The sequence below is a fragment of the Bufo gargarizans genome, unplaced genomic scaffold (assembly GCF_014858855.1).
Source record: "Bufo gargarizans isolate SCDJY-AF-19 unplaced genomic scaffold, ASM1485885v1 original_scaffold_1950_pilon, whole genome shotgun sequence".
Taxonomy (NCBI): domain Eukaryota; kingdom Metazoa; phylum Chordata; class Amphibia; order Anura; family Bufonidae; genus Bufo; species Bufo gargarizans.
Genome location: NW_025334579.1, coordinates 105,174 through 122,397, shown reverse-complemented (window position 1 = coordinate 122,397; position 17,224 = coordinate 105,174). Strand labels below are relative to the sequence as shown.

The 17,224-nt window shown below is 44.6% G+C and overlaps 1 protein-coding gene across 1 annotated transcript in view; it reads left to right on the top strand.

The window, feature by feature from the left end:
- The window catches only part of LOC122923805 (myosin-IIIa-like), a gene marked incomplete at its 5' end in the record, with an annotated part of 178,509 nt that overhangs the window by 101,616 nt on the left and 59,669 nt on the right, over nt 1-17,224 (top strand). The window contains 6 exons of the mRNA XM_044274649.1: nt 963-1,074; nt 1,724-1,886; nt 5,813-5,893; nt 6,002-6,125; nt 7,935-8,562; nt 9,431-9,575. Of these exons, the coding sequence (XP_044130584.1) occupies nt 963-1,074; nt 1,724-1,886; nt 5,813-5,893; nt 6,002-6,125; nt 7,935-8,562; nt 9,431-9,575 (1,253 nt within the window). The remainder of the gene's footprint in view (nt 1-962; nt 1,075-1,723; nt 1,887-5,812; nt 5,894-6,001; nt 6,126-7,934; nt 8,563-9,430; nt 9,576-17,224) is intronic.

The window sequence follows — 17,224 nt, the reverse complement described above, 5'->3', positions numbered from 1 at the left end:
AAAAAAATGTAAAAAAGCCATGCTCACATCACTGATCCATCACTGCTACCTCAATCTCTGCTGGTCTCAACTTCCTGGTTCTGTATCGACTGACAGGAAGTGCCTGCTCAGCCAATCACCGGTCACAGCGGTGACCCGCCTCAGTCATTTCCTGTCATATTTTTGTGTCAAGGCAGCACCAGAAAATGGTAAACAGCAGAAACCTGGTAAGCATGGGATCAGGAGTGGCGAGCGGTCGGTGATGTGAGGCTCGCTTCTTCCATTATTTTAATCCACTCTGAACCCTATCGCAATAGTTTTTCCCCCTGAAGAACCCTTTTATGATAATTTTTTTTAAAGACTGATCTTTTCTGAATGTGATAATGTGCTTGTGCTGTAAGTTTTGTCTAATTTTGGATGCATATGTGTGATCTAAGGTATATATGAAAATGCTTCAAATGTGATGGAATATATTTGGAAACAATAGTGGGAGATTTATCAAAACCTGTGTAAAGTAGAACAGGCTTAGTTGCCCATAGCAAAGTAGGTCTGAAAAATGAAAATTGGAATCTGATTGGTTACTACGGGCAACTAAGCCAGTTTTCCTTTACACTAGTTTTGATAAATATCCTGCATAGAACTGTATCTTGTACACCTGATGGTTCCACAGGGTGGCCAACTAAAAAGAAGTCCACCTCCAATATCTCCAAATCAAACTGCCTGATAGTAAATCAGTCTTAGTTGTCCATAGCAACCAATCCGAGCTCAGCTTTCAGTTTCTACAGGGCTCTGAAAAATGAGCTCTGATTGGTTGCTACGGACAACGAAGACTGATTTACTATCAGGAAGTTTGATTTGGAGATATTGGAGGCGGCCTACTTTTTCATGGGCCACCCTGTATTATGCCTTTATTGATTGCCCATACCTAGCATTAGTACATGCTGCTGATAATAATGATAATAATATGTTTTGTCACCTTATAGATATTACCTGATTTGCCATAAGTCCTATGAAGATCCTCCGGTCAGCCCTGAGTGCTGTGCATCTATACTGGAGAAAGCAAACTTACACCAGTGGGTTTTAGGAAAAACAAAGGTATGACAAGAGGGTCCGCAGAGTTACAACTAATGTTGAGCGAATCGAAGTTCACGAAGTGGACTTTGTTCCCAATTTCAGGAAAAATTGGATTTGCGCGAAACCGAATTTCCTCATGCTTCGTAATAACTAATTGACTTTCCTTGAAATTCTGGTAAAAATGTAAAAAAAAAATCATACTTACCTCATCCATTTGAGTGCAAAGAGGCCGCCGTGGCCATCTTGCTAGAAGATCCTGCCTGATCTTCCATCGATTACAACAAATCGCCAGGAAATTCGGATTCGCGAAGAATCAACATCTTCCTTGAATTCCACCTTGTCAACTTTGATTCGCTCAACAATGGGAAAACCTCTGATCAGTTTATGATAGGTGAACCTTACTGAAAAAGGAGATTATCCGAAGTAGGCAACCCCTTTAATAATAATAATAATCTGGAACTTAAAATAATGTATTTAACATTTTCACGAACTGTTGTCCTTACGCCAGCCATTCTCCAATTACAGTACAAACCCTCCGAATGCTAGCTTTTCTTAAGAGGGACATATATGTCCGGTATAGTTTAGTCACCTCTTGTGCTTTCATGCATGAAACCCACTAAGAATGTGTCTGACCTGGATCTAATAAATATGTCATATTACTAATATGCAGGTCTTCCTTAAATATTACCACGTTGAACAGCTGGATCGTATGATAAAGAACATGGTCAATCAAATAGTTTTTGTTCAAGCCTGTGTCAAAGGATGGATGGGAGCCAAAAGATATAAAAAACTGAAGCAGAAACGAGAACAAAGTGCAGTAAAAATCCAGTCAGGTAATATCTTCCAGCATCTTCATCTTCTCTTTGTCTTTCTATCTAATGTTAACTCCTAAACATTGATGAGCAGTGCCAAATACCACAGTGCAGCACATAGTATCTCACCGGAGGCACCAGACGCCATAATGCAGCTCAAAATACCTCCCCAGCAGCGAGAAGTACCACAGTGCAGCACAAAATGCCCCTCCCAAAGCACCACATACCACAGTGCAAAATCCCTCCCCAGCAGCATCAAATACAACAGTGCAGCACCAAATACCTCCCCAGCAGCATCAAATACAACAGTGCAGCACCAAATACCTCCCCAGCAGCATCAAATACAACAGTGCAGCACCAAATACCTCCCCAGCAGCGAGAAGTACTACAGTGCAGCACAAAATGCCCCTCCCAAAGCACCACATACCACAGTGCAAAATACCTCCCCAGCAGCATCAAATACAACAGTGCAGCACCAAATACCTCCCCAGCAGCTTTAAATACAACAGTGCGGCACCAAATACCTCCCCAGCAGCATCAAATACAACAGTGCAGCACCAAATACCTCCCCAGCAGCATCAAATACAACAGGGCGGCACCAAATACCTCCCCAGCAGCATCAAATACAACAGTGCAGCACCAAATACCTCCCCAGCAGCATCAAATACAACAGTGCAGCACCAAATACCTCCCCAGCAGCATCAAATACAACAGTGCAGCACCAAATACCTCCCCAGCAGCATCAAATACAACAGTGCGGCACCAAATACCTCCCCAGCAGCATCAAATACAACAGTGCGGCACCAAATACCTCCCCAGCAGCATCAAATACAACAGTGCAGCACCAAATACCTCCCCAGCAGCATCAAATACAACAGTGCAGCACCAAATACCTCCCCAGCAGCGAGAAGTACTACAGTGCAGCACAAAATGCCCCTCCCAAAGCACCACATACCACAGTGCAAAATACCTCCCCAGCAGCATCAAATACAACAGTGCAGCAGCAAATACCTCCCCAGCAGCATCAAATACAACAGTGCAGCACCAAATACCTCCCCAGCAGCATCAAATACAACAGTGCGGCACCAAATACCTCCCCAGCAGCATCAAATACAACAGGGCGGCACCAAATACCTCCCCAGCAGCATCAAATACAACAGTGCAGCACCAAATACCTCCCCAGCAGCATCAAATACAACAGTGCAGCACCAAATACCTCCCCAGCAGCATCAAATACAACAGTGCAGCACCAAATACCTCCCCAGCAGCATCAAATACAACAGTGCAGCACCAAATACCTCCCCAGCAGCATCAAATACAACAGTGCAGCAACAAATACCTCCCCAGCAGCATCAAATACAACAGTGCAGCAACAAATACCTCCCCAGCAGCATCAAATACAACAGTGCAGCACCAAATACCTCCCCAGCAGCATCAAATACAACAGTGCAGCACCAAATACCTCCCCAGCAGCATCAAATACAACAGGGCGGCACCAAATACCTCCCCAGCAGCATCAAATACAACAGTGCAGCAGCAAATACCTCCCCAGCAGCATCAAATACAACAGTGCAGCACCAAATACCTCCCCAGCAGCATCAAATACAACAGTGCAGCAACAAACAATTTATGTAGCACTACTGCAATGTCCCCCTTCTCACCTCTCCCCCACTGCTGCGGCAGTATTACGCCTCTTCCCATCCCTCCCCCAGCGGCCTCAGTGCTGTCTGACCCATCTGGCATTTGCTAGAATTTACAGATTGTCAGTCTGGCCCCAAATAGATGGATAGATAGATAGATAGACAGGTAGTTCAGAGGTTTAGAAAATTCGATTCGGCTGCTTTGCCAAATCTTACAAAAAAATTTGCTTTGTCACGAATTACTTCGTCACGGAGTGCATATTTTGTAAGTAGCGGGTGCAATGAAGGGGAGCTACGAGAGCGCTGCTCCCCTTAATTGTACCCCTCAGATGACGCGTTCATACATGATTGCGGCATCTGAGTGTAAAAACAGTGTAAAATTAACAGAAAAAAAAATTAAACCAAACTTACCGCCTCCATTTGCTCATGACGGACCGGCCACCGCCATCTTGCTTGAAGATCTGGGGCGAAATGACGTCATCATGCCGGCCGGCGTGGTGACGTTATACGTCACCGCGTATTGGGATTTCGGCCAACATCTTCAATCAAAATGGCGGCGGCCGGCCTGTCGCAAGCAAATGGAGGAGGTAAGTTTGATTTCATTTTTTTTTTTACACTATTTCAGGTTAAATTGATTCGCTACCACGAAGCACTACGAAATTCGGCTTCGCAGCGAAGCAAATTTATCCTGAAATTCAGATCGAATTCCACTTCGGTGCATTAGATTCACTCATCTCTAACGCTGGGTTCACACCTGAGCGTTTTACAGCGCGTTCCTACGCGCTGTAAAACGCACAACAGGCAAGAACCAATGATTCCCTATGGGAATGGTTCTCACCTGGGCGTTTTACAGCGCGTACGATCGCGCTGTAAAACGCCCGACGCTCAAACAAGTGCTTTAGCTTTTTTTTGGGCGTTTGTCGCGCGTTCCCGCACATAGATATTCGGGAACGAGCGACAATGTGTGCACCCCTGTCTCTGTATGCGCGATTGTAAACGCCCGTACAATCGCGCATACAGAGCGCTCGTTTCAGAACGCTCAGGTGTGAACCCAGCGTTATAGATAGATAGATATGAGATAGATGAGCAGCACGGTGGCTCACTATTTAGCACTGGTGCCTTGCAGCGCTGGGGTCCTAGGTTTAAATATGACCAAGGACAACATCTGCATGGAGCTTGTATGTTCTCCCAGTGTTTGCGTGCGTTTCCTCCGGGTTCTCCGGTTTCCTCCCACACTCCGAAGACATACTGATAGGGAACTTAGATGGTGAGCCCCACTGGGGACAGTGAGTGATGATGATGTCTGTAAAGCGATGTGGAATATTTCAGAGCTATATAAGTGAGCAAAATAAATAGATAGATAGATAGATAGATAGATAGATATGAGACAGATAGATATGAGAGAGATAGATATGAGAGAGATAGATATTAGATAGATAGATAGATAGATATTAGATAGATAGATAGATATTAGATAGATATAAAGATAGATAGATAGATAGATAGATATTAGATAGATAGATAGATATTAGATAGATATAAAGATAGATAGATAGATAGATAGATAGATAGATGATAGGAGATAGATAGATAGGAGATAGATAGATAGATAGATAGATATTAGATAGATAGATAGATAGATAGATAGATGATAGGAGATAGATAGATATTAGATAGATAGATAGATAGATAGATAGATAGATAGATAGATAGATAGATAGATAGTAAAACCTGAATCATAGATTAAAGGGACAACAAACTCAATAGTTTGTGAACATCAGCTCTGTTTCAAACACGGACAATAAGTAAGTATGTGAAAAATTCTGCTCTTGGCCATGTAAGAAATAGAAGGAATATATATTTAAGTTGTGCGCGCACAAACCCACCTTGCTGCAAGACTAAATTGTAGATCGATATGACCTTTTTAAAATAAGGCCAAAATCAATGACATAATCTGCTTCAAGCTCCGGTCTAGCTAACTGGAGCAGCAGCCAAGATGGATTACCAAAAGACCATGCCCATATCACCAATGTAACCTTACAACTCACCTATTAATAATATTCCGCTTAGAAAATAGTGCACGCAACAACCAATGAAAAGATTCATTTTATCAACTGGTAAATTGCATGGTCAAGTCTTGAGAAGAACTCCGGTGAAGCTGTTATAGAAGCTGGGAATTTTATGGAAATTCACAGAAGGAGTCTCATTCATAACCTCCATCCACTAGCCATGGCCAAGGTTACCAAGGATGTCTGTCTCTGCAAACAATGTCTATTCTATCATATAACATTATTATGTGTTTTACAGTTTACAGGGGTCACATTGTACGGAAAGAAATTCATGCACAATCCGAGAAAACTGAAAATGTAATGATCAAGTTCCAAGCACGTATGTTTGTATTTTGCTCCCATTATACTAATCCTAAGGGGATTTTTTTTCTCAAACCAAAGGAATGTTGCCAATGCCATTTTATCATGATTTATGTATGTGTTTCAGGTGCCAGAGGATACTTGGTCCGGAAGAAACTGAGCGACATGTCAAAAAAAGAGAGCGATGCAGCAACTACGATCCAATCGCACTATCGTGGCTTTAAGGAGAGAAGGAGTTTTCAGAGGAAAAAGTAAGAAATGAGGTCCTATCAAAAAGGTCTAATGTCCACTTTTATCTATTGCCTCTTTTTTCCAAATACTTGAGCTACAGCCAGTACTGCACAACTTCAACCAGTTGAGTCAAAAAGCGAATGTTTTGTAAATCCTACACCTGCATAGGTGAATACTGCAGAGTAGTAAGGTCGAATAAAGACATAAAAATACATACGCTCCTGTGCATGAGCCCTTACAGAGAGCATTGCCCCACAGAAGATTGAAAACGCATTCCAAGCATACCTGTATGTACTTTGTGTCTTTATTCTGCTAAAATATGGCTCCCAAGCAGGCTCGGACTGGCCCACAGGGGTACAGGTGAATCCCCCGGTGGGCCCCTGAGCAAGGTGGGCCCTTAGTCTCCCACCCACTGCACAAGTGGCACATAACACAGTAGACTTACCGCACTACATACATATGTTCAATGTACAGAACCTCAACCAGCCTGTGTTCATATAAAAAAAACATGATAGATTATTATAGAAACTCCCCAGTTTATTATTATAGACACGCTTAGAGCTGAGATGACTTCTAGGTTCAGAGGAAGACCGCCAGTGTCCTCTTCTCCCCAGGACCTACCTCTCAAAGTTGCTGCAGTGACCCCTGTATTCAATCATCTGGCATCATCTTGCTGCTGTGTGAGCAGGTCATATTTGAAAGTATCCATACGGTGGGCCCCCAAAATAAATTTTACTGGTGGGCCCTAGGCATCCCAGTCCGACACTGCTCCCAAGTGCCTGGCTGGGTGGGTTTCACTGTTCCCAAAGCAAACCAGAGCACAGGGGGTGTTACAAAGCAGTGCACAAAGGATTCAGCTCCACCCCCTGGTGCTCCAATTTCTCATTTGCATATGAATAAAAACGCTGATTTATTTGCATCTGTTTAGCATACAGACAAAAGAAAGGTATAGTTTTAATTAGCGTGCTGAGCCCTACCAGCCGGTATGTCTAGTTTAATAGAGTTGATCCTGGTGACAGAGCCTCTTTAAGAAGAGGGGAGGGCTGCTCTATCTGCTCATATCATATCTGCAAAATAATTCACAAATTATATTTGGCACATAATAGACAGGACAACACCTATCCATTTCACAATTGGGTATCGTCGACATGGGTCTCCATAGTCTGGCTGACCCAGTGCATCCATACATTACAAAAATAACCATTCATCTAAGTGACTAGCCTGTTTTCCCTGCAGCAGCCATTGTTGATATTTATACCTAGACTTCCTCTGGTGATAATAACTGTTAGGAGAAAGAGAGTTTGGACCTACAGTGATCAGATGGCTTCATGTTAGAAAGGGTTTGGTTTTTAGAGACATTCCCTTTAAGCAGGGACGGACTGGGAACTTACAGTGGCCCTGGGAAAAAAAAACTAAAAGTGGACCCATGTTGTAGGGGTGTCCACATTGACAGAAGGCGAGGTAACACAAATAGACAAAGCCAGCAATACCATAACGTAAAATACTGTCCCGGCAGAAACATATACCACAGAACAGCACAATATATCGCCCCAAAAGCTGTCCTTCTGTTGTGTCCATCATTAGATGTATGGATATATGGAGCAGGGGGGGGCTTAGGAGGTGAGATGTGGGCCACATTAGGGTTAATTACCGCTGAAAGCTCATTATGTTCCTGGCCAGTGGCAGAGAGGAGGGCTTGGATGGCCCCATGGGCACTGGCCCACCAGGACATTTCCCTGTAAGGTCTATCTCCAATCCGCCCGTACCTTTAATTAAGATAAATACCTTATTCCTGACATTAACGTGTTAACACAATCCTGTTTTGGCAGGGAATCATTGAAGAGAAAACAATGTCTAACTACCGATGAAGTGACGAAGAGTGATGAACCAGAGGAGACCACACAAGACCTTAACAAACCCTTTGAAGGTAAAAGTGAAGACGAAGCAGCCGTTGTAATACAGAGTCATTTCCGGGGACATCGGCAAAGGAAGAAAATAAAAGAAGGACGCCAAAAAACACAAAATGAAGATAATACCAAAATGCCTGACAATCAAAATGACGATGATGTGAATATAAAGGAAGAGCAAAGTGAAAATGAAAAGGATGATGAAGAAGAGAGTAAAGCAGCCTTGGTCATCCAAAGCAACTACCGTGGTCAAAGAGAAAGGAAGAAACTCCAAGAGAAGAGACAGGGAGGTGTGCCCAATACCGCTCAAAACGAGGACCATCCAATTGCTGGTGAGAAAATCTCTCAGACTGATGTAAATTCCAATGGACATAGCAATGGACATCTGGAAAATCATGACGAAGAAGAGAAAGCAGCCATTGTTATACAGAGTAACTACCGTGGTGTAAGAGAAAGAGAAAGACTGAAGAAGGAAGGGAAACTGTCAAACAAAAACAATGGGGCGAGTGTACTGAAAGAAATGGAAGATCTGGCATTCTTCACAGAACAGGTGAGGACAAAACTGATAAAGTACATGTATATACTACGAAATGTGCTCAAGATTTTTACTCTGGCAGCCTGTGTCTGTCTGTCCTGTCTGTATGTGTGAACCGGAGCTTAGTTCAGTGTATCTCACCTCAGGTTCAGCACTGCAGGGGTTACAACTTTTCTCTCCTTGTCCTGTGTATCGCTGTCCTGGCTAATTTGTTCATCAGCTTGTTTCTCTTACACTTTGGGTCCATTCAGATGACCTTATTTTTGGGTCCGCCTCCGATTTTGCAATTTTGCGGAACAAGTGTGGACCCATTCATTTCAATAGGGCCGCAAAAGATGCGGACAGCACACTATGTGCTATCCGCATCCATTCATCCATTCCGCGGAACGCACACGGCCGGTGTCCATGTTTTGGGGATCCATAATTTGCGGAACGCAAAACACTTACGGTCGCCTGAATGGCTCTTTGCCTGATTAACAAAATTCCTGCTAGGTTCTGCTAGTCTGCTTTACCTTGATATCTGCACTGTAATCCGTTTACTTGTCGGTATTCTGACATTCGCCTTCCTGGACTTTGACCTCAGCATGTTCCTGACTACTAGTTAGCCTGATTCCTCTGGTACTTAATATCGTGTAGGCCTAGCTCAGCTGACTGTAATAATCCTTTTAACTTACCGATCTGCTGCTTCGTTTTGGAGAAAAGATACTTTTAATCCATATGCAAATGAGCACCTACGCGCACCAAGGTTGGTCCCAAGCCACTCTATGCACACTTGCTCCTCCTGCTTCCTCTGTCAGCCCTAATCTCTCCTTCTTAGCTGTCAGGGCCCGGTTCCTGCATAGTCATTTTGACTACACAGTAATTATACTTTATATCTTTCCAGATCGCCAAATTGTCGGAAAACTATCTAACGTTGCAGCAAAAGCTGAATGCTATGATTCTGTCTAATCAGCTGAGTCCTGAGAGAACGGCAGTGTTAATGAAAGAAGAGACAATGAAAGGGAATGACCCCCAGAAAAATGACATAGGTAAGGTTGTTCAGTCTATGAAAGTACAGACTAAAGCTGACCAATCATACGTGTCTTCTGAATAGGGAGAGGGGCATTAACCACTGCCAGATACCTCTGGTCGCAACTTATCTATCTAAGAGAAAAAGATAGGACATGTTGAAATCCAACAACCCAATCCTCCTCTCCTCCAACATCTGCGATCAGAGGAATTGGAAGACTCCTATACAAATTAGATGTTCCTCAGGTCCTGATGAAATTAGCAGGCTCGGCCAATGTTATTCTAATAAGTATGGTCCGGCTAGGAAATTCTCACTGATGAGCGAAGACTGAAGTGGTAATAATGTAGGAATCCCTGGTTCAGCTTTAGACTCATTGCTCTCTCTACCCACTACATTTATTAATTTTATTTAATTTATTACAACTGTAAAATTCAATAATATTACATGATGTGGTAATGTACTTGTGACGAACTGCGACCGCCGCGGCCACAATACGTCACGAAACCGTCACAGCGCCCCTAGTGGTCAATCCGCAAACAGGCCTCCCAGCCACTTTCAGCACACCGACAGTCTAACTTGAGTCCGTACAGTCGATAGGCTGAAAGCGCAGGGAGTGGACCTCCGATTGACCGCAAGTAAGCGTGCGACGAACTGCGACCGGAACTACACACAGGGTAGTTTAACTGCCACCACCTCACAATTTATGGGAGCGAGGAACCCACTATCTAGATAACACAACCGAGTAGCTTTCTCTTCGGAGAGGCTAGGGTAAGTTTTTGCAGTGTTTGAAAACAGGCATATGGCTAGAGAAATGACTTGGAGGTCATTTATTATATATCTATATACAATACAAATTATCACGATGCACAGTAATTATTAACACAATAATCAAGGAAAGTATAGTCCAATAAACAAAAGGGAGAAAAGAAAGAAAATACTTGGTTTCCGCAGAAAAGATGTTTGTGCTCGGATCGGCTCATTACGAGAGGGTCCCCTACCTAAGCCTATATTCCCCCCCCCCCTACCTAGAAGCAGCAGAGTTATGCCGGAACTGCTTATCGAAGGGTAGCCTAAAGGGGGCCACACCAATGATGAGTCCTGAGAAGAAGGGAGGGCTTCTGGGTGGGTCAAAAGCATTCAAACCGACAAGTGGGGGCAGGAGAGCCAGGTTTAAATAATTAAAGCCCCGCCTCCCCTCACACAAACACGGCACTCTTTAACCACTTCAGCCCCGCTAGGTGAAACCCCCTTCATGACCAGGCCACTTTTTACACTTCGGCACTACACTACTTTCACCGTTTATCGCTCGGTCATGCAACTTACCACCCAAATGAATTTTACCTCCTTTTCTTCTCACTAATGGAGCTTTCATTTGGTGGTATTTTATTGCTGCTGACATTTTTACTTTTTTTGTTATTAATCAAAATGTAACGATTTTTTTGCAAATAAATGACATTTTTCACTTTCAGCTGTGAAATTTTGCAAAAAAAACGACATCCATATATAAATTTTTCGCTAAATTTATAGTTCTACATGTCTTTGATAAAAAAAAAATGTTTGGGCAAAAAAAAAATGGTTTGGGTAAAAGTTATAGCATTTACAAACTATGGTACAAAAATGTGAATTTCCGCTTTTTGAAACGGCTCTGATTTTCTGAGCACCTGTCATGTTTCCTGAGGTTCTACAATGCCCAAACAGTAGAAAAACCCCACAAATGACCCCATTTCGGAAAGTAGACACCCTAAGGTATTCGCTGATGGGCATAGTGAGTTCATAGAACTTTTTATTTTTTGTCACAAGTTAGCAGAAAATGATGATGATTTTATTTTTTTTTTTTTTCTTACAAAGTCTCATATTCCACTAACTTGCGACAAAAAATAAAAAATTCTAGGAACTCACCATGCCCCTCACAGAATACCTTGGGGTGTCTTCTTTCCAAAATGGGGTCACTTGTGGCGTAGTTATACTGCCCTGGCAATTTAGGGGCCCAAATGTGTGAGAAGAACTTTGCAATCAAAATGTGTAAGAAATGACCGGTGAAATCCGAAAGGTGCACTTTGGAATATGCGCCCCTTTGCCCACCTTGGCAGCAAAAAAGTGTCACACATGTGGTATCGCCGTACTCAGGAGAAGTTGGGGAATGTGTTTTGGGGTGTCATTTTACATATACCCATGCTGGGTGAGAGAAATATCTTGGCAAAAGACAACTTTTCCCATTTTTTTATACAAAGTTGGCATTTGACCAAGATATTTTTCTCACCCAGCATGGGTATATGTAAAATGACACCCCAAAACACATTGCCCAACTTCTCCTGAGTACGGCGATACCAGATGTGTCACACTTTTTTGCTGCCAAGGTGGGCAAAGGGGCACATATTCCAAAGTGCACCTTTCGGATTTTGCAGGGCATTTTTTACACATTTTGATTGCAAAGTTCTTCTCACACATTTGGGCCCCTAAATTGCCAGGGCAGTATAACTACGCCACAAGTGACCCCATTTTGGAAAGAAGACACCCCAAGGTATTCCGTGAGGGGCACTGCGAGTTCCTAGAATTTTTTATTTTTTGTCACAAGTTAGCGGAAAATGATGATTTTTTTTTTTTTCTCTTTTTTCCTTACAAAGTCTCATATTCCACTAACTTGCGACAAAAAATAAAAAATTCTAGGAACTCGCCATGCCCCTCACGGAATACCTTGGGGTGTCTTCTTTCCAAAATGGGGTCACTTGTGGCGTAGTTATACTGCCCTGGCAATTTAGGGGCCCAAATGTGTGAGAAGTACTTTGCAATCAAAATCTGTAAAAAATGACCGGTGAAATCCGAAAGGTGCACTTTGTTATATGTGCCCCTTTGCCCACCTTGGCATCAAAAAAGTGTGCACACATCTGGTATCGCCGTACTCAGGAGAAGTTGGGGAATGTGTTTTGGGCTGTCATTTTACATATACCCATGCTGGGTGAGAGAAATATCTTGGCAAAAGACAACTTTTCCAATTTTTTTATACAAAGTTGGCATTTGACCAAGATATTTTTCTCACCCAGCATGGGTATATGTAAAATGACACCCCAAAACACATTGCCCAACTTCTCCTGAGTACGGCGATACCAGAGGTGTCACACTTTTTTGCTGCCAAGGTGGGCAAAGGGGCACATATTCCAAAGTGCACCTTTCGGATTTTGCAGGGCATTTTTTACACATTTTGATTGCAAAGTTCTTCTCACACATTTGGGCCCCTAAATTGCCAGGGCAGTATAACTACCCCACAAGTGACCCCATTTTGGAAAGAAGACACCCCAAGGTATTCCGTGAGGGGCATGGCGAGTTCCTAGAATTTTTTATTTTTTGTCGCAAGTTAGTGGAATATGAGACTTTGTAAGGAAAAAAGAAAAAAAAAGAAAAATCAGCATTTTCCGCTAAATTGTGACAAAAAATAAAAAATTCTAGGAACTCGCCGTGCCCCCCACGGAATACCTTGGGGTGTCTTCTTTCCAAAATGGGGTCACTTGTGGCATAGTTATACTGCCCTGGCAATTTAGGGGCCCAAATGTGTAAGAAGTACCTTGAAATCAAAATGTGTAAAAAATGGCCTGCGAAATCTGAAAGGTGCCCCTTTGCCCACCTTGGCTGCAAAAAAGTGTGACACATCTGGTATCGCCGTACTCAGGAGAAGTTGGGGAATGTGTTTTGGGGGGTCATTTTACATATAACCATGCTGGGTGAGAGAAATATCTTGGCAAAAGACAACTTTTCCCATTTTTTTATACAAAGTTGGCATTTGACCAAGATATTTTTCTCACCCAGCATGGGTATATGTAAAATGACACCCCAAAACACATTCCCCAACTTCTCCTGAGTACGGCGATACCAGATGTGTCACACTTTTTTGCAGCCTAGATGCGCAAAGGGGCCCAAATTCCTTTTAGGAGGGCATTTTTAGACATTTGGATCCCAGACTTCTTCTCATGCTTTAGGGCCCCTAAAAATCCAGGGCAGTATAAATACCCCACATGTGACCCCACTTTGGAAAGAAGACACCCCGAGGTATTCAATGAGGGGCATGGCGAGTTCCTAGAATTTTTTTTTTTTTTGCATAAGTTAGCGGATATTGATTTTTTTTTGTTTTTTTTCTCACAAAGTCTCACTTTCCGCTAACTTAGGACAAAAATTTCAATCTTTCATGGACTCAATATGCCCCTCACGGAATACCTTGGGGTGTCTTCTTTCCGAAATGGGGTCACATGTGGGGTACTTATACTGCCCTGGCTTTTTAGGGGCCCTAAAGCGTGAGAAGAAGTCTGGAATATAAATGTCTAAAAATGTTTACGCATTTGGATTCCGTGAGGGGTATGGTGCGTCCATGTGAGATTTTATTTTTTGACACAAGTTAGTGGAATATGAGACTTTGTAAGAAAAAACGAAAACAAAAACAGACAAAAAATTTCCACTGACTTGTGCCAAAAAAAATGGCTGAATGGAGCCTTACCAGGGGGGGGAGTGATCAATGACAGGGGGGTGATCAATGACAGGGGGGTGATCACCCATATAGACTCCCTGATCACCCCCCTGTCATTGATCACCCCCCCTGTAAGGCTCCATTCAGACATCCGCATGATTTTTTACGGATCCATGGATACATGTATCGGATCCACAGAACGCATGCGGACGTCTGAATGGAGCCTTACAGGGGGGTTATCAATGACAGGGGGTGATCAGGGTAATCAGGGTGATCACCCCCCTGTCACTGATCACCCCCCCTGTAAGGCTCCATTCAGACATCCGCATGATTTTTTACGGATCCATGGATACATGGATCGGATCCACAGAACGCATGCGGACGTCTGAATGGAGCCTTACAGGGGGGTTATCAATGACAGGGGGTGATCAGGGTAATCAGGGTGATCACCCCCCTGTCACTGATCACCCCCCCTGTAAGGCTCCATTCAGACATCCGCATGATTTTTTACGGATCCATGGATACATGTATCGGATCCACAGAACGCATGCGGACGTCTGAATGGAGCCTTACAGGGGGGTTATCAATGACAGGGGGTGATCAGGGTAATCAGGGTGATCACCCCCCTGTCACTGATCACCCCCCCTGTAAGGCTCCATTCAGACATCCGCATGATTTTTTACGGATCCATGGATACATGGATCGGATCCACAGAACGCATGCGGACGTCTGAATGGAGCCTTACAGGGGGGTTATCAATGACAGGGGGTGATCAGGGTAATCAGGGTGATCACCCCCCTGTCACTGATCACCCCCCCTGTAAGGCTCCATTCAGACATCCGCATGATTTTTTACGGATCCATGGATACATGGATCGGATCCACAGAACGCATGCGGACGTCTGAATGGAGCCTTACAGGGGGGTTATCAATGACAGGGGGTGATCAGGGTAATCAGGGTGATCACCCCCCTGTCACTGATCACCCCCCCTGTAAGGCTCCATTCAGACATCCGCATGATTTTTTACGGATCCATGGATACATGTATCGGATCCACAGAACGCATGCGGACGTCTGAATGGAGCCTTACAGGGGGGTTATCAATGACAGGGGGTGATCAGGGTAATCAGGGTGATCACCCCCCTGTCACTGATCACCCCCCCTGTAAGGCTCCATTCAGACATCCGCATGATTTTTTACGGATCCATGGATACATGGATCGGATCCACAGAACGCATGCGGACGTCTGAATGGAGCCTTACAGGGGGGTTATCAATGACAGGGGGTGATCAGGGTAATCAGGGTGATCACCCCCCTGTCACTGATCACCCCCCCTGTAAGGCTCCATTCAGACATCCGCATGATTTTTTACGGATCCATGGATACATGGATCGGATCCACAGAACGCATGCGGACGTCTGAATGGAGCCTTACAGGGGGGTTATCAATGACAGGCGGGTGATCAGGGTAATCAGGGTGATCACCCCCCTGTCACTGATCACCCCCCCTGTAAGGCTCCATTCAGACATCCGCATGATTTTTTACGGATCCATGGATACATGGATCGGATCCACAGAACGCATGCGGACGTCTGAATGGAGCCTTACAGGGGGGTTATCAATGACAGGGGGGTAATCAGGGTGATCACCCCCCTGTCACTGATCACCCCCCCTGTAAGGCTCCATTCAGACGTCCGCATGATTTTTACGGATCCATGGATACATGGATCGGATCCGTAAAAATCATGCGGACGTCTGAATGGAGCCTGACAGGGGGGTTATCAATGACAGGGGGTGATCAGGGTAATCAGGGTGATCACCCCCCTGTCACTGATCACCCCCCCTGTAAGGCTCCATTCAGACGTCCGCATGATTTTTACGGATCCATGGATACATGGATCGGATCCGTAAAAATCATGCGGACGTCTGAATGGAGCCTTACAGGGGGGGTGATCAGTGACAGGGGGGTGATCAATGACAGGGGGTGATCAGGGAGTGTATATGGGTGATCACCCGCCTGTCATTGATCACCCCCCTGTAAGGCTCCATTCAGACTTCCGCATGATTTTTACGGATCCATGGATACATGGATCGGATCCGTAAAAATCATGCGGACGTCTGAACGGAGCCTGACAGGGGGGTGATCAATGACAGGGCGGTGATCAATGACAGGGGGGTGATCAGGGAGTTTATATGGGGTGATCATGGGTGATCAGGGGTTTATAAGGGGTTAATAAGTGACGGGGGGGTGGGGTGTAGTGTAGTGTGGTGTTTGGTGCGACTGTACTGACCTACCTGAGTCCTCTGGTGGTCGATCCAAACAAAAGGGACCACCAGAGGACCAGGTAGGAGGTATATTAGACGCTGTTATGAAAACAGCGTCTAATATACCTGTTAGGGGTTAAAAAATTCGGATCTCCAGCCTGCCAGCGAGCGATCGCCGCTGGCAGGCTGGAGATCCACTCGCTTACCTTCAGTTCCTGTGAGCGCGCGCGCCTGTGTGCGCGCGTTCACAGGAAATCTCGCGTATCGCGAGATGACGCGTATATGCGTGACTGTGCGCAGCCCTGCCACCTCCGGAACGCACATGTGCGTTAGGCGGTCCGGAGGTGGTTAATTGCCTACCACTTGTGCTCGGATCGGCTCATTACGAGAGGGTCCCCTACCTAAGCCTATATTCCCCCCCCCCTACCTAGAAGCAGCAGAGTTATGCCGGAACTGCTTATCGAAGGGTAGCCTAAAGGGGCCAAAAGAACCATGCATAGGAGTTTTGAAAGACTTTGATAACAGAAACTACAAAACCAAAACTCGGAAAGCCAGTGACATTTTGTATTAAGGATCCGGGATATAACGCATGGAACACGCGGAACTCCAACGACCCAACCGTTTGATTACATGTACTGGTACCTTATGCATGGACGCCGCAGCTGCTGCGCCCCTGTGGGAGGAATGTCCTGTGATCGAGAGAGGATCGACCCCTGAACCTGTTAACTAAACCCGAATGTGCTGAATACCTGCCAGGTATAGTTAACAGTGCTATAGGACAGGTTTAATTGAGAGTGGCAAAAAACCTGACGAAGCCCAATAGGTGAGTGATAGTCCCCCCGGCCAGCAGCCGGGTAGGTGTTCATATTTCTGAAACAGGCGCCAAGCTGTCTTGTAAGCCCTCAGGGTATTACTGGCCAAGGAATTGGCCATCAGTCTGTTAGCTATGGTG